The sequence below is a fragment of the Budorcas taxicolor genome, chromosome 16 (genome assembly GCF_023091745.1).
Source record: "Budorcas taxicolor isolate Tak-1 chromosome 16, Takin1.1, whole genome shotgun sequence".
NCBI classification, from domain to species: domain Eukaryota; kingdom Metazoa; phylum Chordata; class Mammalia; order Artiodactyla; family Bovidae; genus Budorcas; species Budorcas taxicolor.
This window is the reverse complement of record NC_068925.1, coordinates 27,671,020-27,695,106: the sequence shown is the minus strand read 5'-3', so window position 1 is coordinate 27,695,106 and position 24,087 is coordinate 27,671,020. Positions and strand designations below refer to the sequence as shown.

The window sequence follows — 24,087 nt, the reverse complement described above, 5'->3', positions numbered from 1 at the left end:
TTCTTTACCATCTGAGCCACTAGGGAAGGGTCATTCCAAAATCCTCTTTTTTAGATAAGGGAACAAAGCTCTGGAATCTAATGTAATTTGCTAAAGGTCATGGGTTACTGCAGTGATGGAGCCAGCCTAGCCGCTGTGATTTACCGTCCCTCCCTCCCACCAGAGGGAGCAAGTGGCTATGGATCACTTTTTCCTCTGGTGCAGAGTTGACGCTGGAGCTGCTTTAGTTCCCAGCCTATTCTATTTGCCAGCTAATGAGACAAATCGGAGGCACCATAAAAAATTACATAGCAGCTGGTTCATTTTCTTCCTATCCAGCTTTGAAATTATGACAATCTCCTGTGCATGGTTGCTCAAGGTAGGAGTGCCTGGGCCTGCAGGAATCCAAGAATCCTTAAATGCACCTAGAATCAGATTTTTTTTTTTTTCAGATCGGCTAGTGTCAAAGATTTTGAGCACTACCTCTCATGAACCAAATGAAGCGCATGGTTCCTGGTCACCCCTGTTAGCTGCTAGTTAATAATACGTTGTAAGTAGAGGCACTACCTGCAGCTGCTTGCTGAAATCATAGCAGAGAGATGAAATTAAAAACTCAATTGCACTTAGAGCAAATTAGCGAACAGCTGAATCCTGGAACACAGAGTTCTCTGCAGTTCTTCCAGCCATAAGAAGCAGCAGAGATACTGAACAAGCCTCAGCTTTACTTACGTGCAGATTCTATTTTGTTTGGGTTTTGGGGGCACGTAATGATAATATAGGCTGCATGTTGATACTTGAGAAAGGAAGGCTTATTTGCCTGTATGTTATAGAAGATTGGGATTTTATAAACTTTGCAAGAAAAATAAATAATAGCAAAACCCCAAACCTTTTGCTACATAAACAAGTATCTATCTGCATTTCTTCTTTGCATTCATGTTAAATGAATTTATCCTTCTATTCAGAAAATTCCAGGTGGCTCAGATGGTAAAGAGACCGCCTGCAATGCAGGTGATACAGGTTCGATCCCTGGGTTGGGAAGATCCCCTGGAGAAGAACATGGCAACCCAGTCTAGTATTCTTGCCTGGAAAATCCCATTGACAAGAGAAGCCTGGCAGGCTACAGTCCATTGGGTCGAAAAAAGTCGGACAGGACTAATACTTTCATCCCTCTATTTGACTGCTCACAAATACCCTCTACCTACATCATACTATAAGGCTGTAACATGCATTTTAAACCATGAATTAGGGTAGAAATCTGCAGATTAAAAGGGCCAATTTTTCAATGCCCTTTGGTAATATTTTTAGTAATTCTTTTTTTTTAATGAGGCAAAGCTGCTATTCAGTAGCCCAAGGCTGCCTGGAGAATGTCTTACATCACTGGTGGCTTTTTCCTTTATTCTCCAGATAGGCTACGGGCTTCCCCCACAGCTCAGTGGTATAGAATCCACCCGCCAATGCAGGAGACGAGGGCTCCATCCCTGGTTCAGGAAGATCCCCTGGAGAAGGAAATGGCAACCCATGCCAGTATTCTAGCCTGAGAAATCCCACGGACAGAGGAGCCTGGTGGGCTACAGTCCATAGGGCTGCAAAGAGTCGGACATAGCTTAGCAACTGAGCATGCACAAGTATATAGGCTAAGATCAGAGGGAAGGATATTTGTTTGGGGAACCAGTGGTATTTTGTCAAACTGTTTCTGATTCACCTCCTTTCTTCACAACCCCCACGAACTCCATTGACAGCATATTTACAATACAGTGTTTTGGAAATTAAGTAATTTCAGATAGGATGTAGCGGTTCATTATCAATCCCGACCAGTCGGTTGTTTTATCTGAGGCATCCGTCTGTTTCGCTTCTCTCCTCGTCTCCTGGTGCTGGCCCAGGGTGAGCACCATTTATTTTCAGGATGCAGGCACCCCTTTCAGGGAGCAAAGCTATAAACCATGCCAGCACCATTCTAGATGTCAACAGGCCTTAGACGTTCACCATAGACCTTCAGAGTCTTGGGTGCTCAGAGTTAATGCCTCTGCTTGGGCAGGGAGATGATTTAGGTAAACCGCTGAAGGGACGTTGCATTATTTGCAGGTGCTTCTGAAATGTAATACCCACCAAAGCAGAGCTTCTTCTCAATACCACATTCCTCTAGAAGAACCTTGCTTGTTTGTCCTCTGACAAGAGCCACATGGGTCAGCTCTCATCCACCTTGAATTTAACACGCCCTTGCCATCAGGGTTCATTTTCTTAAAAGTTTGTTTCTTTTTTTTTAATGTCTGTTTCTTGACTACAAATATTCAATACAGAGATTTTGGAAAATATAGAAACGTATAGAGAAGAATAGAAAAGTCACCCATCAGTCCCAAGTAACACAGTTAATATTTTGGAATATTTCTTTTCATTTTTTTCTGAGCATATGCACCCTTTTTGTATATTCAAAAAATTATTCGTGCAGTATACACTTTTTTTGTGTTTTGTATTTTGAGGTAGCTATACATACGGAGAGGGCTTCCCAGTTGTTCCTAGTGGTAAAGAACCTGCCTGCCAGTGCAGGAGACATAAGAGATGCAGGTTCAATCCCTGACTTGAGACGACCTCCTGGAGGAGGGCATGGCAAGCCACTCCAGTATTCTTGTGTGGAGAATTCCATGGACAGAGTAGCCTGGCGGGCTACAGTCCACAGGGTCGCACTTGAGTCAGACATGGCTGAGTGACTGAGCATGTATGTACACATACATGTGGGGACTTGTCCCATAATCATTAACATTTAATGATCAGGAAGTCTTCAGAATGTAATTTTAATGGATTCAGAGAGTTTTATCATATGAACACATACTAACAATTATTTTGGTCCAGGTGCCAAATATATAGGTGATCCTGAGAAAATGCTGTGTGACCAACATGTTTGCAAACTGGGGTGCTATGAAATTTTAGACAAGGGTCCCCAGTAGAAGAATAATACAGGGAGTGAGTGCACATTCTTTCTGTTTTTAATTTTATTTACTTATTTATTTTTTATCTTTTGGCCATGCCACACAGCATGTGGGATCTTAGTTCCCTGATCAGGGATTGAACCCTCATCCCCTGCATTGGAAGTGCAGTGTCTTAACCGCTAGACCAACAGGGAGGTCCAGGAAAGCATGATCTTGCTGCAGCCCAAGGCCACAGCAGCACAGCTGTGCTGGTAAAAACATTGGGCCATTAAGCATCTCTGCAGAAGTAGGCTCTGACACCAGGGCACCATTCAGATTCCCTGCCTCTCCGATTGGTCAAAGGCATCGTGCCAGCGCCTGTTTAGCCTAAGGAGAGGGATACCCTTCAGGACCACAGGCCGCAGTAAAAGATAAAATGTGCAGCCTTTTCAAGTCAAAGGTCCACCTCTAACTTGCCATCAATGGACCACAGGGGAGGCCACCCCGTCATCCCAGGCATGCCCTGGTGCTGGAGTTTGTGTGCACACCGGATGTTACAACTCAGCCATGAGATGCTGGGGACACTGATGTGATGCTTTATAAAACACAGGTCATGTGAGGAGTCCAGATTACCTGTGCTTTGTGAATGATAGAATAAGATCAGGAAACTCTGCCAGTCAAAGACATGTCAGGGGGTTATCCCAAAAGACCAATCCTTTGGCAGAATACATCTTATCCCTGGGGATGACCTTCACCCAGGCTTTGTGCATTCTAGGGTAACTGCCACTGGGGTGATTCATCTGTGTTCTCAGCAAACTCATATACCAGGAGCGAGGCTTTGTGTGGAGACAAGAGGGAAGAAGTGGCACATTCCTGTGTTTGTCTAAAGCAAATGTCCTTTGCTTTGAGCTCCTAATTTCCCGGCTAATGAAAAATTCAGTCTTATGTGTCTATGTGCCTGTGTGTATGTGTGTGTGTGTGTGTGTATCTCGTGGTGGGTGTGGGAGTCTCCTCCATGACCACATTCATTGGATCCCGCAAGAATGCTGGGCTTCTGCCGTGCTAGGCCGGGAAAACACCCAGGTGCTGCTGAGTTACCACCCCTTCTTCAGCTGCCTGGGTACCTCCAGCTCAGGTTTCCAGTTCTGCTCCTCCAGGAGAGCTCAGGCTGCCCCCACAGCACCCCTCAAAGCTGAGCAAGACCCCAGGTGCCCGTGCTGTTGGCCCTGGAGTCCCGCCTGTGCAGCCCCCAACCCCTCCTAGCCTCAGAGAAGCCTTTCAGAATCTCTGTCTCCCTGACCCTGGCCCTGTCCTGCTTTATCCAGCCTAAGTTTGCTTCTGCCACAAAAAAAACTGGTCATGAGTAGGTAGACGTCACAGTACAAGGGATAAATGGGACACTTTGCCGCTGTTCGGAAGAAGGAGGCTGATCTACTCCTGAGATACTTAGGAGTACATGTGTACTAGGTTGCCTCTTTCTTTCTAGTTTCACCTTCGAAGCCCTTTTGGCCTGTTGCAGGGAGGTTTTAGTAATGTCTTAGCCTGCTTTGCTCTAAAAGAGGGAGAGGGAAAAAAAAACACAACAAAAAACACCTCTATGCATCAAAAGAGCAATGTTCCCCCAATTTTTATAGTCAGAGAAGAACCACATACTCTACAAGTCTAGTCAAATGAATTTGTACAGCTATCCTAGATAAGAGGAAATCCTTTAGGTTTAACAATCTGATTCTTACATCTTTTCCTAGAGGTAAATTTTGGTGGTGGTCTGAGGTAAAGGTGCCAACACGTTTAGATTCCCATTCCAGCAGGGGGCAGACTAGTGTAACTCCTCTTGGAGGTTAGCTTTCTGCCCTCCAAATAGGAAGAAGCCTGGATCAGGAATCTGGGCTTTGTCTTCTAATCCCGTGCTTAAGAGATTCACCGTGTATGTCTGAACAGTCATTTAAACTTTTTGGTCACACATATCTCAGCTAGAAAATGAGGGGGGAAACTATTTAGGTGACTTCAAAGATTCCTCCCAACAATAACTTTCTCTAATTTCTGTATTGCTGACAAGCTCCAGCTTATATAAGCCTGCATAAAGATGAGGCTTGCCTGGTAGATCAGCTGGTAAAGAACCCGCCTGCCATTCAGGAGACTGGGATTTGATCCGAGCGTGGGGAAGATCCCCTGGAGAAGGAAACGGCAACCCACTCCAGTATTCTTGCCTGGAGTGTCCCATTCTATTCCAGTCCATAGAATCAAAAAGACTCGGACACGGCTGAGCAACTCTTTTTTTCAATGTTTCGTTCATCTTCAAGGTAATTTTATAAAGATCCCATTGGCTTAGATAACCTTATAAGGGAGATCAGTGATAAAACTTTTAATTTTAAATACCTTGCTATTGCAGATGAACGTATGTCTAGGGCAGAAATAGAGACGCAGACATAAAGAATGGACCCGTGGACACAGGGAAAGGGGAGGGTGGGACAAACTGGGAGACTGGGATTGACGTATATACACTACCATGTGTAAAGCAGATAGCTAGTGAGAAAGCTACTGTATGGCACAAGAAGCTCAGCCTGGTGCTCTGTGACGACCTAGGGGGGTGGGATGGGAGTGGGTAGAAGGTCTAAGAGGAAGGGGATGTATACATAAAGCTGATTTACTTCATTGTACAGCAGAAATTAACACAACATTGTAAAGAAATTATACTCCAATAAAAAATTAAAATGTCCCCCAAACCCATTGCTATTTAAATACATGATCCCAACACATTCAGATTTAGAATTTGCAGGCACAAATTCCAGCAAGGAGAAGTGTGGCTTTGACCAAAGATAGCTGAATCCCAGGGGGACAGAACAGAAATGGTGGCTCCTAGAACATCTGGGCACATGTCCTGTGGTAATTTCATATAGGTGATGGAAGCAAGATTTTCCTCGAACTAATCATTTCTCAGGTGGCGCTAGTGGTAAAGCACCCAGCTGCCAGTGCCTAAGACATAAGAGACATGGATTCAATCCCTGGATCGGGAAGATCCCCTGGATGAGGGCATGGCAACCCACTTCAGTATTCTTGCCTAAAGAACCCAATCGGCAGAAGAGCCTGGAGGGCTACAGTCCATAGAGTCACAATGAGACACAACTGAAGCGACTTAGCAGGCACACAATCATCTTAAAAATAAAAACCCTCAAACAGAGCTCTTTGTTACTCGCATGTCCTGAGGTTTACCTGTTAATAGGACTGAAGATCGTCTTGGTAGTAAACGAAGACAGTGTTCTTGCACGATCCCGTCCTCACTCAGCCAGCAGCTTCTTTGCCATCTTCTATTTCACTTTGTATCTTGCTCTCCCTCCCTATCCCCACATGCTGAAAAAGCCCCAGTGGCATTTGAGAATATAAATGAAGGTTAGAAACCTCAAAGATGATCTGGATTCCAGTTGGTGATTGAACCACTGAGGGGAGGGAATATGCAGTGTTTTTGGAAAGACGGTTTAGTGTTAGTCGCTCAGTCATGTCTGACTCTTTGCGACCCTTATGGACTATAGCCCACCAGGCTCCTCTGTCCATGGGAGGCTCCAGGCAAGAATACTGGAGTGGGTTGCCATTCCCTTCTCCAGGGGATCTTTCGGACCAAGGAGTTGAACCCTGATCTCCCGCATTGCAGGCGGATTCTTTACGAGCTGAGTTATCAGGGCTTCCCTTGTGGCTCTGCTGGTAAGGAATCCTTCTGCAACTCGGGAGACCTGGGTTTGATCTCTCGGTTGGGAAGATCCCCTGGGTTGGAGAATCCCATGGATTGTATAGTCCATGGGGTCTCAAAGAGTTGGACACAACTGAGTAACTTTCACTCCCTCACTCACTCATTGTCAGTGACAAAGATGGTTAGCACTCTTAAAAAAGTTAGTACTAACAGTTGGATTTTTATATGGTGGCTGTAAAAGCAAATGCAATCAGACTGTTATCTTGATCTCAGGGGGTTGGTGTGTGGGTGAAATGAGATTTGTGTATGTAAAACACTGTGTAAATTGTAAAGTTCTCTCCATGTGGAAAACAGTTTTCATATTGCTTTAAAGCTGTTGATTACAGAAAAGAAAGATAATTTGATTTTTAATTACCTCTTTATTTCAACAAAGTTTTAAAATTGCTGTATAGTTGATTTACAATGCTGTGTTCGTTTCTGGTCTACAGTAAAGTGACTCAGTCATACATATATATATATTCTTATTTCCATTCTTTTCCATTGTAGGTTATTACAAGATTGTGAACATAGTTCTCTGTACTGTACAGTAGGACCTTGTTGTTTATCTGTTGTATATAGTAGTTTGTATCTGGTAATCTCAAACTCCTGACTCATCCCTCCCCTCCCCTTTCTCCTTTGGTAATCTTTAGTCTGTTTTCTAAATCTGTGAGTTTGTTTCTGTTTGTAAAAAAGGCCATTTGTGTCATATTTTAGATTCCACATATAAGTGATATCATATGATATTTGTCTTTGATTTCCTTTACTTACTGTGATTCCCCATATAAGTGATATCATATGATATTTGTCTTTGATTTCCTTTACTTACTGTGATAATCCATTCATGTTGCTGCAAATGGCATTTTTTCATCCTTTTTTTATGGCTGAGTAGTATTCGAGTGTGTTCGTGTGTGTGTGTGTGTGTGTGTGTGTGTGTGTGTGCAAACCACATCTTTATCTATTCATCTGTCAATGGACATTTAGGTTACTTCTACGTGTTGGCTATTGTAAATAGTGCTGCTGTGAAGATCGGGGTGCATGTATCTTTTTGAATTACAGTTTTCTCAGGATATGTACCCAGGAATGGGATTGCTAGATCATATGGTAGCTCTATTTTTAGATTTTTTTTTTTAAGGAAGCTCTGTACTGTTTTTCACCGTAGCTGTACCAATTTATATTCCCACCAACAGAGTAGGAAGATTTCGTTTTTTCTGTACTCTGTCTAACATTTATTTGTAGACTTGTTAATGATGGTCCTTCTGACTTGTGTGAGATGATACCTCAGTACAGTTCTGATTTGCATTTCTCTGATAATTAGTGATGTTGAGCATCTTTTAATGTGAAGGAAATTTGATTTTTAAAAAACAACAAATAGCCACAGGCGTTTTAAAAGTGTGTTCTAGGATTTTTTTTTTTTTTTTCAGTACAACAATGAATCGTCTTATGGACCTCTTTAGCCTGAGTGCTTGTGCTTTGGGAGACTGCACCAATTTTTATCAAAAAGTCACTAGTAATGGAATTTGGGAGTGGAAGAGGTAAATCATTCAATTGCCTCATTTATGATAAAATGTTAAAACTCAGGAAGATTGCATTACCTATCCAGGATCACAGAGCTGGCTAGAAAGGTCACCTCGTTATACTCAATAATAAGGATTTGCTTTCCAAAAGAGCCACAATTTTAACTTATTAGTTTTACATGTATCTATACCTTATTCAAATGTTTAGTCAACTGATCATCCTAAGGTTTAAGTTTATATCCACTGTGACATTTCCATACTACCATGTTGCATTCTTCTTCCCAGTTGATGGAAGAAGTCCTCAGATTTTTCTGATGAATGGTTTTCTGTGCTTGCTTTATTTTCAAATAGATAAAGGTTTACTCTGTTTTTTCCTGTTATAATATCACAATTTGGAATAATTTTATTATGTTGCTGGGCATGCTTTTATGGAGCAGTATCATGAGATGGGAGTGAAATCACATTATGAGTTAGCATTGTTATCAGTTTTATTGGAGCTGAAACTGAGTGAAAGGATTTAGGAATAATTGGGTAATCAAAGCGAATTAAATCAAGAGAGGGAAAATATCAGTTCTGGCATCAAATGGGGAGCACTGTGACTGCCACATCTGTAGTTTTTATCCATTTTAATCAAGTCGAAATTATGCTATTAAGACTTATTTTTGCTGCATTTACTTGCTCAAACATAGCCAACTTATATTCATTCTGGATATTTCTTGAAACATTAAAACATTCTCACTATTTCTTGGGAAATGTTACCTAACTTGATTACCATCCAAATATCCAAGTTGCTATTATGTTTATAACTGTGTATGCAGTATTCAGTATAGCTTCTGAGTAATGCAATCCAAAATACTGAGTTTTCAGTCCACCTAGCTAAATCTTGTATCTCCCAACTCATTGTTGAGTCTTCAGAAAACTAGGTTTAAGTGGCATCTTGTTAGTATAAATTTGCTATAATAAATAGTGTGTCTTGCTATTGGTATGGCAGAAATATTACTATAGTAACTAGCCTGGTCTTGCTTTCTGGTGTTTCTTTGCTGTATTTCCCAGGGGATACTATTTTTGCAGTGAGAAATCTGTTTAGCCTAATAAATGGTAACAGTAATCAGCTTCCCTTTTCTCCCCCAGATAGCTCTTAAACATGCAAAGTTATAATGCGGTGAATTATGAAATGACATAACACTAAATTCACAAACCAAATTAGTTTAGAAACCTTTGAGTTCCTTTGTTGAATTCTTTGTTTTGTCTCTTATTGGAAAACGTCTCTTAAACCTCTTCTTTGGCCCTGAGCTCTTTCTCCATAAATCTTAGAGTCCTTGGTATTGTCTGTTCGGTTTTGCTTTGACTCATTGGTACCAGGGAATGTTCACATCATTGTGGCCAAATCGGGGTGATTTGCAGCTTGATTGCTTACCCAGAGAGAGCCTGGGGGAGGTTTCCATTAGGGATGGGCTGGACTGCTGTCTCTAGAACAAAAGCCAGAGCTGTCAGTGCGTGGAAGGCTGCTGGCCCTCAGATTTCACTTCCAAGCTTGGCTCTTAATTTAAAGAAACCAGAGTTCAATTCTCTGGAGGTTTGTGTGTTACCATTGACCGTTTTATGACTTACCCAGTCGGCAAAGAGGAGGACTCTAGATATATCTGTTCCTGCTCCTATGTCTTGGAGTGATTTTCAAAGATGTTTAACTCTCCAGCAAGTTAGGAAAAAAGGTAAGCTTGGAAATGAAGGTCGCTCTAAGAAATTAGGGGGCTTCCTCGGTGGCTCAGAGGGTAAAGGGTCTGCCTGCAATGCAGGAGACCTGGGTTTGATCCCCGGCTCAGGAAGATCCCCTGGAGAAGGAAATGGCAACCCACTCCAGTACTCTTGCCTGGAAAATTCCATGGACGGAGGAGCCTGGTAGGCTGCAGTCTAGAGGATCACAAGGAGTCACATATGACTGAGCAACTTCACTTCTCAGTTTTAAGAAATTAGGAGATTGCGCCTTATGAAGCTATAGGGTTTTGTTCTTTAAGGAGCTGGTTGCATGTAATGACTTAACAGTTTACCTATATTTATTGTGTACTTACCATGTCCTAATCATTACTTTACATGTACTTACATCTCATTTGAATTTCACAACAGCCCTAGAAGTAGGCACTATTGTTATAATACCCACTTTATATGTAATGCAACCTGAGACAGGAAGCCCAGGTGGCTCAGTGGTAAAGAATCTGCCTGCCAACGCAGGAGACTCAGATTGGATCCCTGGGTTGGGAAGAGCCCCTAGAGGAGGAAATGGCAGTCCACTCCAGTATTCTTGCCTGGAAAATCCCACGAACAGAGGAACCTGGCGGGCTACAATTCACAGGGTCGCAAAGAGTCAGATACGGCTAAGCAACTGAACATGCATGCAGCCTAAAACACAGAGGTTAAGTAACCTTCCCAAGGCTACATACCTGGAAAATGGTAGAGTTAGGATTCAAAGCACCCAAGCTCACTGCAGAACCTGAGCCCTTAAGCATCTACTCCTTTATTTATAGTGAATTTATGTTTTCACATAGAATAGGAAGGTGGAGTATATTTCAAGCAGTGTTTTTCAAATCTTTTTGACTGTGAACCACTGAAAGGAATTTATTTTACATTGCAGACCAGCATGTGTGCACAAACAGATCTGATAAAACCACACAAAACAGTACTCACCCTTTCCATGGAGGATGTACTCTGACCTTTCCTTTCTCTTTCATTTCTAAAAAGTGTTGGTTATGACTCTTAAAATTGATTTCCTGACCTAATATAAGGCCATGGCTTGTAGATCAAAAACTCAAGGTCCTTGATGTCAGCTGACTCTGCAGGAAGTCCCAGTTCACATCATCTGCTGAGTGAGCACCGTCTGCTCTTTTCTCTCGGCACCCAGCACTATTTGTTGACTAAACGAATGTAAACACAGATTATAATCCGCTCTTCCCCATCTCTATTTTTTTAAGTACCCTCTCCCTTCTTCTTTTCTAAAAACAAAGAGCTGAAAATTTGCTAAACATGGAGATTATTTAGACTGGAACAGAGAAGGTAAAGAAACACTAGTGATCTTATTATGGAGATATTCATTTATAAATGAATCTTTATAAAGCAAATTACTTTTTCCCATTGATTTTAATTATAATTCTAACAATGTGAAATTGTTAAATTGCTCTTTCTACTACTTTCCGACTCGGGGAGTTCTTCTTGTTCTTCTGTGACCCACACTAGTTTCTCTTCTCAAGGTGGGTTCATTTGAGATAAGCTTACCTTTTCCTCCACCTCCATGAGAGTTGAGGTGTTCTGGCAGCCTTGGGGGCTGGGTTACTCAGTCCCCCTAGCATTTCCTGGAGCATGTTTGGCAGTCCCTAAACTGTCTGTCACTGGGGAGGATCCTCTGAATGTTTGAGCCGGAACTTGGCACAGGACAGACCCCTAGAATACATAGAAACTCTCTAGAGTTTCAGGTCAGAAGGAACATCCATTGACGTTCATCTGCAGGGGAGCATCACCTTGAAGGGATGTCAGGAGCTTCTGATGGGCTGATGGGCAGAGAATGGACCAGTCCAAATGTGCAGTTGGCTGCCAGTGCCTGGAAACTTCTGGCACATCAGGCAGTTTTATGTTATCAGGTCACCTATGGGCAGAAGCATTGTGTTTTAAAATATTGATGTTAGAGAATTGATTTATTTGCTAGTTAGGTTTTGCTTGATATGACTTCTTTAGTACTGCTTCTCTCTTCTTCTTTTCATTGCTGATACCTTGTTACAGATACAACACCAGCTCACACAGTTTCTGGAATAAGACTGGCTATTAATACATGTGTTCATTTTAAAAATAAGATCGTTCTAAGTGCTAAGTCGCTTCAAGTCATGTCCAACTCTTTGAGACCCTGTGGACTGTAAGCCCACCAGACTCCTCTATCCATGGGGCTCTCCAGGCAAGAGTCCTGGAGTGGGTTGCAATGCCCTCCTCCAGGGGATCTTCCCAACCCAGAGATGGAACCCACATCTCTTATGTCTCCTGCATTGGCAGGCAGGTTCTTTACCACTAGTGCCACCTGAGAAGCCCAAGATAGTTCTAAGAGCAAGGAATTTTTGAGACGGTGAGGAAGGTCAAGGTGAGGGGTGTGTTGGCAGTAAAGAGATAGTCAAAGGGACCCCTCATCAGTATAGCCTCAGGACCTTCCCTTCACCTTTTAGCTTGTGCTTACAATTTAACAAGCCCAGGTAATAAAACTTTCAGAATCTTTAAAAATAGGAAATGTATTTTTTGAAGATTTTTCTCCAAGGGGCAGAAAGTTTTCCTTCTTGGTATGAATATGCATTTTGAAGCACAGTGATATTTTACTAGTTGGGTGGTTTAAAAGAAACTTTGTCCACATTGTTGATGATAAGAAAAAGAGAGATTTCAGCCCAAGGCAACTGGAATTGGAATGTTCACATCTAATGGGGAAAAAGCCCTTACGTGGTCAAGAGGGACTTCCTCAAGCTTACCCACATCCTTCTCCCTTGATTCTTTTACTTTTGAGGGCAATACGCACTCCACTCTCCAGGACCAATTCTATTTTATGAAACTGCTATCTGGAGTTAGGCTGTGATCTCCTCAAGGGCATCTTTCATCACCGGAAATGTTCACAGATCCCTGTCATGTCAGTGGATGTCTGGTGGCTGACTGTCTGGATTTGTGAATGTTTAGGGGAACAAGAATGGCTTCCCAGCCCGTCGATGCTAAGACTGTGCACTGGGAGGTGTCAGCTTTGGGGGAACCATGAGGAGTGTGTCTCACCGAATCATTAAATGTTTCACCATTGCTATTGGCTCAGTCCTGTTTTAATAGATGTGGGGGACTCGGAAACACTTATGCATATTCTTTCTGTCAAAGAGTTCATAATGTCATGAAGGCTTGAATTCTTCACAAATACGAAATACGATAGGAAAAGGCATCATCGGTGGCAGAAGCCCTGGATTGTGAGTCAGAGGCCCAGGTTTTAGTTCCAGCTCTGCGATTACCCATCAGAGTGACCAGACTCACACTTGAGGCCTTGGTGTCCTCCCCTGGGAGACAAAGGGGTCAGACCAGAGACTGATAGGGTGATTTTAATGCCTGCTGTGTGAGACTGATAGCAGGTGCTTCAAGGAGTGGAGGTGATGGTGGGGAGAGGCTTGGGAGTTTCTCTCAATTCTGATTAAAATTTGCAAATGTGTCTGTTTAAATTTCAGCAGGGATGCCCATTTCTCCCTAGCCCCAGGACCTTCTCACTAAGTAAATGCATAAAAAATCAATTTTTGCATCTATATACTGTTTCTTTCCCCACAAAGACTCATAGAGCAGTTTACAGAGAAACGGAAACCCAGCCCCAGTTCAAAATTGATTTGACTACATTTGATACACTCTTCCTTTCTAGGATATGACTTTTCAGTTATAATAAGCCAAAAGATTGCTTTTCACACCTCTTTCATTTTTATGATTCTTTTCAAAGACTCTTCTGTCGCTCACAGGAAAACTGTATGGTAGGTTTCAACAGACTCAAAAGTAACCAAACCAGAAGTGTCAAGACCTCGTAATGAGACTGAGGCTGGATGCATTTCCTTGTGTGTGAAGACGGCGATTCTCTCAGTGCCACTGAGAATGAGTCCAAATTACAATCCTACCCTTGACTTGTTTCTGGGCTCACAAACGCTGGGCAGGAAAGTCAGTGCCAGTGATAGAGAAGCCAGAACTGAAGTGTGTGACACAGGCTGAGAAAGCACCAGAGGGGACCTCAGGCCAAGATGCTACACCGGGCTGTTCAGACCCCCAGGCCAGGCCCCAGGTGTTGCCTCCGCTCACTATACCCCCACCACCTCGATGAGCCACTATACCCTGAACTCAGGGATTCTGAGAGAAATAGCTTCCCCTGAAGTGTGGGGATAGTCAGCATTCATGTCACTCACATTTGTAAAGTTCGTGAGTACCTTTAGGAAGACTGCATTATTCTGGGTTCTCTGGAGAAAACAGAACACACAGGAAGGAGACCACATGCATACACTCTAAGGAATTGGCTCACATAAGTATGGAGTCTGGAAAGTCCAAGATCTGCAGTTTGCTGCCTGGAAACACAGGAGAGCTTAGGGTGTTCAGTTCCAGTCTGAGTCTGAAGGCCTGAGAACCAGGAGGGCCCATGGTGAAAGCTCCAGTCTCAGTCTGAGTCTGAAGGCTGGAGAAGATGGATGTGCCAGCTGAAACAGTCAGGAGAGAGCAAGAATTCTTTCTCCTCTCCCTTTTATAGTCAAGGCATCAACTGATTGGGTGAGGCCCACCCACATTAGGGAGGGCAATCTGCTTTACGCGGTCTATCCAGCCAAAGTTAATCTCATTCCAGAGACACCCTCATAGAAACAACTAGGATAAGTGTTTGACCAACTGTCTGGGCATCCCATGGCTTAGTCTAGTGGACACATAAAACCAACCATCACAAAGACTGTCTCATAGATAGGTGTTGCACTCTGAATAGAATTTAGAAGGAACTGCTAGGGAATGCAGCTTCTGGGGATTTATTAAAATTGAATATTCCCTTTTCCTCCCACTTCCCCCACAAGGAAACATATTGGCGATTATTCTGTGAACTCTTTTCTCCACATTTTGGCTACTTAGCTCCAAAGCATACAGAGAACTTGAAGAATAGGAGACAAAGCAATTGGGACCTTAGGAGTATGGTTCCTAGGATAAGATTATTTGAGCAGGCTCACGCTAAAGTTATTTTCCACTCATCTTCCCTGATACCTAAAGCAGCCCACCCCCCCTTAATGGATGTGTTAGCTGATGGGGCTGATCACCGACATTGCAGGAAGACGTTAAGAGAACAGCGCCACAGAAAAATGACCCGGGCTGAGAACTGATCCGCTAGGGGGTAATTTGAAAAGTGAAGTCTGAAGCTGTGGCAAGCCGTAGAAAATTACCATCTTGCTCAATAGGATTAGTTGTCCAAAATGAAGAATATTTTCTTCTTATACCATCTCATTTTCTGATCCCTCTTTTTACCAGTTGTACTGATTTCTCTCTTCTGTGCCAAGGGCTGGATCCCAGGGCTAGCAGCCTCCTGGTCATCAGCGCTGTCCCAGGCTAGCTGTGGTGATGTGAAAGCAGAGAAAGGGGGTGGGAATGTCCTTTTTAAAAGGAAAGAACAAGTACAGAGAAAGCACAGAGTTGGAGTCATTGGGAAATTCTGCCATTCTCCATTGTCATTTCCATGACACCCTCATCACTTTCTTATTAGAGCAGGGGTCATTTTTTCCAGTGGGTCAGGACTGCATCTTCAGCTCTCGCTTGAATGATCTGTCCTTCTCTGAGAGAGAATAGCTTTGTGGCCCAGGGCAGGGCAGTGTGAGAAGCTGAGGACTTCTCAGCTAGGACTGTGCCTGGGACTCAGCAGGTGGCATGGCTCATTTATGAGCGAGGGGTGATTGGCCAAGAAGTGTGTGTGTGCTGGGTGGGGGAGGCACAGATGTCCCAACAAATCCTTAGTGTAAACTTACCTTAGACTTTACAGTGGAGATGGAGGAGGAGGGCTCAGGTGTTCGAGGATGTGGACTGGAAGAAGATTATGAAAATATAAGGAATGCAGTCTTCTCAGGCTGGGAGGAGAGAGGAAGGTGAGAGGGTGTTGGGAGTGTGTCTGTGCTGGGGGACAACTTTCACACCTGCCTTGTCTGTTGAATACAAAAACCTCTGGGACTATCAGAGCGATTGGTATGACTTTGGTGGGATGGGTAGGGACCTTTGCCTGAGTCCAGCAGAGCATGTGACTCCCTCACCCACCTACCCACCCACCTTCCATCCATTCATCTTCTGTCCATGTCCATCCACTCATGTCCATCCCTCCATCTATCCCATGTCCATGTCCATCCACGCATCCATCTACCTACTCATTCTCCATCCATTCATCTTCTATCTATCCATCCACCCACCCACCTATCTTCTATCCATCTACTCACCCATGTTTTTTCTTTGGCCATGCTAATTCCTCAACCAGGGGTCAAACCCATGCCCCCTGTGGTGGAAGCATGGCATCCTAACCCCTGGACTGCCAGGGAGGTCCCACCACGCACCTGTCTTCTATCCACCCACCCACCTATCCTCTCCATCTGTTCGTCCATCCATCCAGCCAGCCACCCATCTTTCACTAGCAGCACTTGTGAAATGCCCACACTCACTATAGGAGGAGGTGAAGATTAAGATCCCATCTACCCTTTCTAGGAATTCACAGCCCAGTGGGAGAGACAGCTCAGTAGACCAGCGATAACAAGGCAAGGGCCACTCCAAGCGAGGACAGCTGGGTGCCTAGATGGTAACAGAGGCCTCCCATTCAGACTCTGAAGGAAGAAGGAAGGCTCCCAGGGGGAGACGCTGTTAAGTCCTGGAGGATGGGCACATTATGGGGTACGTGCCTCCCTCATTGGAGGTTCCAGCACAACTCTCCTTCCTGCCTCAGTGGTTCAGGTTCCCTCCCCACCCACATTCAGGTGGGGAGAACTTACCCCACCTGCCTCCCCTTTACTCCCCTCCCCAACCCACAGCATTTTTTCTTTTTCCCTGCTATGCAGAGACATATTGGAATCTCTTTCATCTTCAGATTTTATTACAATAAAACCCCTCCCTTGACCCTGATCCCGGGATAACTCCCACCCTATGCCCTTTTGGCAAGCCACTCCAGTGTTCTTGCCTGGAGAGTCTCAGGGACGGGGGAGCCTGGTGGGCTGCCGTCTGTGGGGTCTCACAGAGTCGGACACGACTGAAGTGAATTAGCAGCATGCCCTTTTGTTCACACCAAGTGTCTGGAAAGAGAAGCCCCTGCTTATTGTCACCCACCCCACCCCGTTCAAACATCAGCAGGCAGGCACCCTCCCCCAGGACAGTTCCTCCCTGTCCCTGCAGCCGCCTGGGCTCTGGTCCCAGTGTCCCAGTCTCCAGCCAGTGGCTGCTTCTCAGACTCAGAAAGCAGGTCTGTGGGTGGTGGTTGACGCTGCTGCCCATTCCTTCCTTCCCCTCCCCCGCTTGCATAACACAGTCAGGTCTTCCTTTGTGGTTGCCTGGGCTGCACCTCCTTTCACAGTGTTTGTTCCCAGAACAGCGTGCCTGCCCATGCCCGAACCCAGGGCACCGTGGAGCTCCAGACTCAGCCTCCAGCTCATCACCAGACGTGTCTGCCTGGGTGTCCCTGCTACCCCACTACCCTTGAGAGCTCAAACTCCCCGCTCCCCAGTCCGCGTGCAGGGCCCCACCATCTACTCCATCATCAACATCAGAACCTGGGAGTTTTCCTAGACGCCTCTTTTACCTGATTCCCCTGACCCCGTCCTCCACCCAGTGGGTCACAGCTTTTGTGAGTCTGTGTCCTTATTGTTGCCCATTGGTCTCGCTCTTCCATTGCCTCCACCTTGGTTCCAACTCGTGGTTTCCCACGTGGTTACAGCTCAAGCCCTGAGATCCCACAGTCCTTAGCTGCTGGTCCTCAGGCAGGTGTGGGGTTGGCTGTCTCACAGTCGCTGGGACAGCTTTCTAAAACTCAAGACTTCCTGGCCCACCCCAGCCAGACAGCCTGGGTCAGTGGATGTCCTTTTACCAAGCTGCCTTCTTGCTCCTGAGGTGCAGCTGGAGGCCTGGGAGGCGCTTCTGATGAGCTTCCTGCCTCCGGCTTGGTCTGTATCAGTCCATCGTCCATGTGGGTACAAGAAAGATCATTCAAAACTGCAGATTTAATTACGATCATGTCACTATTCAAAGCTGTCAGTACTAGCCACAACCCCATCCCTCACCCCCTCATCAAGTCCAAACCCTTAGCTAAGACACACGGCCCTTCATGATCTGCAGCCAGCATCTCTTGCCCTCCCTCCGCCCCGCACAGGGCTCCACCTGTGCAGTCAGTCACCTTGCCCCCAGCCCGACAGAACCACCTCTTCCCCGAAATGTGCTCGGCGGCTTCTGACCTCCCCAAGAGCGCCCTTCCTCCCTCTCACTGGCTGGTGTCTGCTCAGCTGTGAGGTTTCAGCTCCAGGTCTTCTGGAGGCCTGTCCCTTCCTCTTAGCCTCAGCTTACCCTTCCATGGCTGCCCACCATCAGATGCAGCTTCTCTTTGACTTACAGCATGTGAGTCAGAATGCCTTTCACCCACAGCCTGCCAGAAAGTGTCCAGACCACTCAGGTTTCTAAATGTTCCTGCTTCTGGGCTCTCTAGGCTGGGATGGAATTCCAGCGCTGCTGGTCGCCATCTCAATACCGTGATGGACGTACGTTTAAAGAGCCCACCCTGTGATGGCCAGACTTGGAAGGAAACCTTCATCACTTGGGAAACACTTGACAATCTACTTTTCCTTTGAAATAAAAACATGAAGCCATCACTTAGCGACCTGCTGGTACTTTATTGCCCTCGCCCAGATGGGTATTAATCGTCACCCTCCGCTGGCCTGGAGCACACCATGTGCTTTCAGAGTGCTCACAGCGGGGCAGAGCTGTGGCTGCGTGTGAGTGGAGCTGCGGCTAGGTGGTGTCTCCTTTGTCAAAGCACCTTCTTTCTGTTCAATAAAATATCAGAACCGCTCTCACTGAAAAGATGTAGTAGAGTCAGATGTGGCTGCGGTCGCCTTCCCTGCCTTCCTCCTTGGCTTCCCACTTGGTCCACAGCCCTGTGCTCTCTGCAGAGGGAACGTGTTGTGGCTTCTGGACACCCTGTCGCCGTGGCCCCTCCCGTGCCGTGTGGCTTTCAACCCGGTGGTGCTGGCAGGGTGTCCAGGGTCACAAGGTCAGTTGGGGAGGACCACAGGTGAGTCCTTCATGAGCCTGTGAAAGTTGGGATGGGGAAAACCACCTACCAGCTGAGGGCATTTTGCAAGTCCAGCTGTCACAGAAGATCAGATGTCTCCTGAGGCCAGCATCTGGGCATCACCTGGAAATTAGGTAAATCCTCCAGGGGCTCCAGTGATGCTGCCTCTGGGTCTGGGCTGGGTTTTCTAAGGTGGCCCAGGCTGTTGCTGGCCCTCTCCCACCTGGAGAACCATCAGCTGCCCTGGGGGTGGGGATGGATGGGCACCCCAACCCCTGTCCTGATAGAGTTTCACGTATTTGTTCTGGGAACTTATTCAGTAAGGATTTTGTAAGAGAGTGAAGTAGAAGGCCTTCATGGTGCACAGGAGTTTAGGGTTCTCTGTGTCTCCTTCATTCCTTCTCTTTGAGTGGTGGGCACCCAGAACACCCCTTCCTTATCCTTGGTCTCTGCCAGCGAGCTCATGTCATCCACGTTTGTTTCAAGGATCGGCCTTCCTCCCAGCTGTCAGGCCGCATCGGGCCCCTGAACCAGGATGTCTTGAACTCTGGGGCCCCCCTTGCTGCCTCTAGCACCCTCCTATGTGCTCAGGCCCACCACGTCTTACCCGCACCATTGCCTGGGTCTCCCAGCCATGCCCTGAGCTCTTGCTCCTCCACTTACCCCCTCCAGCATCCATCCTCTCGGCCTCCTGTGTGCATGTACCCGCGGCCCAGCTCCATGGCTCCACACTGGCCGCCTCGCTCGCCTGGCTTTCTAGGGTCACCCCAATGTGTCTCCCACTCTCTTTCCCAACTCTGTTTATTCACTCATCCAACGCTTATGGAGCAGGTTCTACGCAGGACTGTGATTGATTCCGTGGGATACACAGTGAGAAATCTCGGAACTTGTCCTCGGGGCTCATGACCCAGAGTATGAGGCGACTGTTCTCCCAGTGATTCAGCACAAGCCTGTGTTCACGTTACAGGAGTGGAACAAAGAGGGGGCAGGTTGGGGGCAGTGGGGACAAGGAAGGCCCCCAGAGGACGAGGAACATGGTCCAGGACTGGCTGATGGGGGCGGGGCAGCAGGCAAGGGGCGGGCAGGGGAGGGTGGGCATCCCCAGCCTGCCTCCTCCGCAAGCTCTGCGTCGCTGTCGGCCACCTGCGGCTCTGCAGGTGTCGCCTGCCAGGTCTCCCAGCTGGGCCATCACGTGCGCCGTTCCCCTGTGCCTCCCTCCACGAAGGTGGTTCCATCCTTGAAGTCTCACCGGTCCTTCAATACTGGGCTCAGATTCCATCTCCCTCTTCCCACCTCTCCCTCCTCGGCTCCCTTCTACCTTTTATACTTCAGTTGTGACGTTTACCGCTTTGAGTGCTTTTTGTGATTTGCTTTTCCTCATCTCCCTACTTCTAGAATTTTCCTGAAGGGCTGACTTGACGGTGGAACTGAAATCACTGATGAGTGCTTTTCTAGGCAAAGAGCAAAAAGCAGCCTGTAACATGCGCTAGAATGTTTACGTTGTTGGCTTTTTTGTTGGTGGAGTTTGGTGACCCACAGCGTTGGAAAGATGACAGTGTCTGCTCTTTATCCTAGAAGACCCTCGGAATCCAGAGAGTGTGTTCAGAGGAATCTCTTCTTCTCTCTGTCCGTGTAGGGTTCGATGACCTTCAGGTGTGCGCGGACCCCGGCATCCCTGAGAATGGCTTCAGGACGCCCAGCGGAGGGGTTTTCTTTGAAAGCTCTGTCACCCGTTTTCACTGCCAAGACGGATTCAAACTGAAGGGCTCTACAAAGAGACTGTGTATGAAGCATCTAAACGGAACCCTAGGCTGGATCCCGAGCGACAGACCCGTCTGTGTGCAGGAAGGTAAAGTGGTCCCTTCCACCCCTACCCCTACCTCATGGAAGCTGCTCCTGTGGTCTGCTCGTGGCCGCCGGGGTACTGAGGCTGTGTGCCGTAGGGACCGGTTCCCCGGGCTGCTCTCTGTTTCAGGGCTGGTCCAGCAGGCTGATGGAGAAGCATGCGTGCTCAGGAAGGGCTGGGGCAGGGGATAAATGCGTCTCAGCATTCCTTCTGTGTCTCAATTACAAGCCAATTTCTCGCCATTTTTGTCAATGCAAAAGAGCAACTCAGATAACATGAGGGCCATTTATTATCGAACTGCCAACTCAGCACCCATTTCCATGTTACTCAATAAAAAATGCAGTAAATATATTGAGCCCAAACTGTATATAATGATACAGAAGATGCATGTTACTCAGAGGATTAAATCAATTACTCCTTATCAGTCCTGCGTTAGACATGATTCATTTAAGGAAAGAAAGGATGGTGGCAAGCAATGATAGATTGATAAGGTAGATATTTATCTCCAGTAGTTATCCGTAAATTTATTGATCATGATAAGATATTCATTTACTTCTAGCAGTTATCCCCAAGGCTTTTGGTTGAAACAACTTCATATATATATGTGTGTGTGTGTTTTTGCTTGTTTGTTTTTACTCTGTGAAGATACTTTTAGAATTTAAAAGAATGCATTGAGTTTAACTAATTGGAATGCCAAATTGTGGCTTATATATCTCTGATGATCAGCGAGGTTGAGGTAGGAATAGGCATGAATCAAGAGCTCCAAATTTCCATGAGGCATAGAACTTGTATTTCATCAAGTTCATTAGAAGTGGGTTTCACTTTCTCTTAACACCATTATTGATTTTATTTTCAAATGGAGCTTTTATAATAATGCTTTGTAAACTCTTATTCTGATTTAGTGTATATCTTCTTTATGAAACTTAATTTAATTTGACAAGCATTGATCAAACATCTATTATGCTCCTCCTTATGGAAATTATGAAGGCTGGGTATGGTAGTGTCTTAGTCCTAAAGTGTTTACTTGCTATCTTCACTTTTATTTTCAAGATTTTTTTTAAAAAGCCAAAATTACTATGAAGAATTAAAAATGTTAAAAGTAAATTTATTTTTTCCCCTTAAATGCAGTCCAGGTGAGTTGTGCTCTCTTTAACATTCTATTAATTAAAAGCTCATTTGAAAAAGTTGATTTAATATATAAAATAAACAATACAGATCTACCATATAGCACAGGAAGTTATATTCAATATCTGATAATAACTTATAATGGAAAAGAATCTGAAAAGAATATACATGTATAGCAATCACTTTGCTGTACACCTGAAATTAACACTATATTATAAATCAACGGTACTTCAATTTAAAAAAATTATTCAGTTTGTATGTAAAAACTTTCCTGCTAAAACCTATGGCCTAAGATACCCAGTACTTAAAACCCAGAAAAACTCAAAAACATCAGAGAACAAAGAAAACCAATAGACTTTCTGAATATTGCCCAGAGTTGAAGGCCCTCTGTTACTTGGTCATCCTGGAAAAAAAAAATCGTATCCCTTTTTAGATGAGCTTCTTTCTGGCCTTGTATGTAGCAATATAATACATAGTAATTCCAAGAAAGGGAGTGAAAAATCACGTTGGAGTAGAGACTTCTATCATATACGTCAGCGTGCATAACCCTTAACACTTAGCCTCACACATAGGAGAAGGGCTGTGTACATGGGGATGGCAGAGAAGAGTCAGCTCTTTTATTCAGTTCTGTTCAGTTCAGTTGCTCAGCCGTGTTCAACTCTTTGTGACCCCGTGGACTGCAGCACACCAGGCTTCCCTGTCCATCACCAACTCCCGTAGCTTGCTTAAACTCATGTCCATCGAGTCGGTGATGCTATCCAACCATCTCATCCTCTGTCATCCCCTTCTCCTGCCTTCAATCTTTCCCACCATCAGAGTCTTTTCTAAGGAGTCAGTTCTTCGCATCAGGTGGCCAAAGTATTGGATCTTTAGCTTCAGCATCTCAGAATATGATCAGATGTTTCCAAAGGACAGTCCAGGACTCCTCATTGCTAGCTGATAGTGCGCTCTAATCAACATATTACAAATGAGTGTTTCCTTTCTAAGTATGATGGTATGATTATTTTTAATATAAATGTTGATTTTTGTTGGTCTTTGAAAGATCTGTATGAGGAGATTACTTTCTTTGCCCTTGCCATGGAGAGAATCCTCATTGTTAATGTCCTAAGCCTTCTGTATGAGGCTTACAGGGGCAAGGGGTACATAGAAGTCTATTCCATGGATATCAGAGAGCAGGGAAGGAGCCAGACTTTTTTTCCCCTGGTTTGTAAGTGGCCTTTACTCTCTGATTAGGATTTATTCTGGGTGAATAGTAACGGCTGCTTAATTCATTTGTTTTCCCTTGTCAGGTAATTCTTAGAGAGCTAATGGATTTTTGTGTGTGTGCTGGTAATATTGATAACAGTAATACATTATCACATTTTTATAGGTCATTAGAGTTTGGAAGTATGTTCAGATTCACTATCTCATTTAACATGTGCAGTCACCCTACAAGGCAAGTCTCATTGTCCTTATTTCCTGTTTAGGAAACTGAGGCCCAGAGAAGTTTACTCACTTTGTCAAAGTCACATAGCTGGTGAGTAAGCTGCAGATTTGTAACTAGTTCTAAGCCAGCACTTTTTCTTCTACAAGGTTATATCTAACTCCTTGCATCACAAAATTCCTATTTTAATCAGCTATGCAGAAACACATTGTTATACCAAATGGCATCATCAACATTCAGAGTTGAAGGGACTCATAGAAATCAGATAATTCAAGCCCTCATTCTAATTTAGTTTGTGTTCAATCAACAGGGAAACTGAGTCTCAGAGAAGCCGAGTCTTCCCAGACTTAAATGGCTATTTAGGGACACATCTGTTCTAGCCCAGGTCTTATCACTGTTACCTGGACTCCTTCCAATCTTCTCAGCTGTCAGCCAGTGCTGCCTGAGACACAGATTTTGAAAAATAAGTTCAAATGCATTGAAATGCTTAATAGCAGCAAAGTGCTCTACAGAAGCAAGGTGGTATTAAGGCAAATATTTTCTTGTGCATTCACTCAGCTTCCCTCTTTTATGCTCCACTTCACCCTGCCACATGTACCAGTCATCTCCTTTCTCACTTTACTCCAATCTAAGTGGTCTATTCCAAGGAAATTCACTTATAGACGTTTGAACTCACAGAACTGATAATATAGGCAATGAATTAATTTCCTGGAATCCAAAGCCTCCAGCCTAAGAGATAGCTCTGCTTGTCCAAGCTGCTTCTCTAAGACCGGAGCCT

At 45.0% G+C, this 24,087-nt stretch overlaps 1 protein-coding gene across 1 annotated transcript in view; it reads left to right on the top strand.

The window, feature by feature from the left end:
• Positions 1-24,087, top strand: part of SUSD4 (sushi domain containing 4) — a 131,319-nt gene that overhangs the window by 53,923 nt on the left and 53,309 nt on the right. Inside the window, exon 3 of the mRNA XM_052654046.1 lies at positions 20,552-20,764. Within this exon, the coding sequence (XP_052510006.1) occupies positions 20,552-20,764 (213 nt within the window). The remainder of the gene's footprint in view (positions 1-20,551; positions 20,765-24,087) is intronic.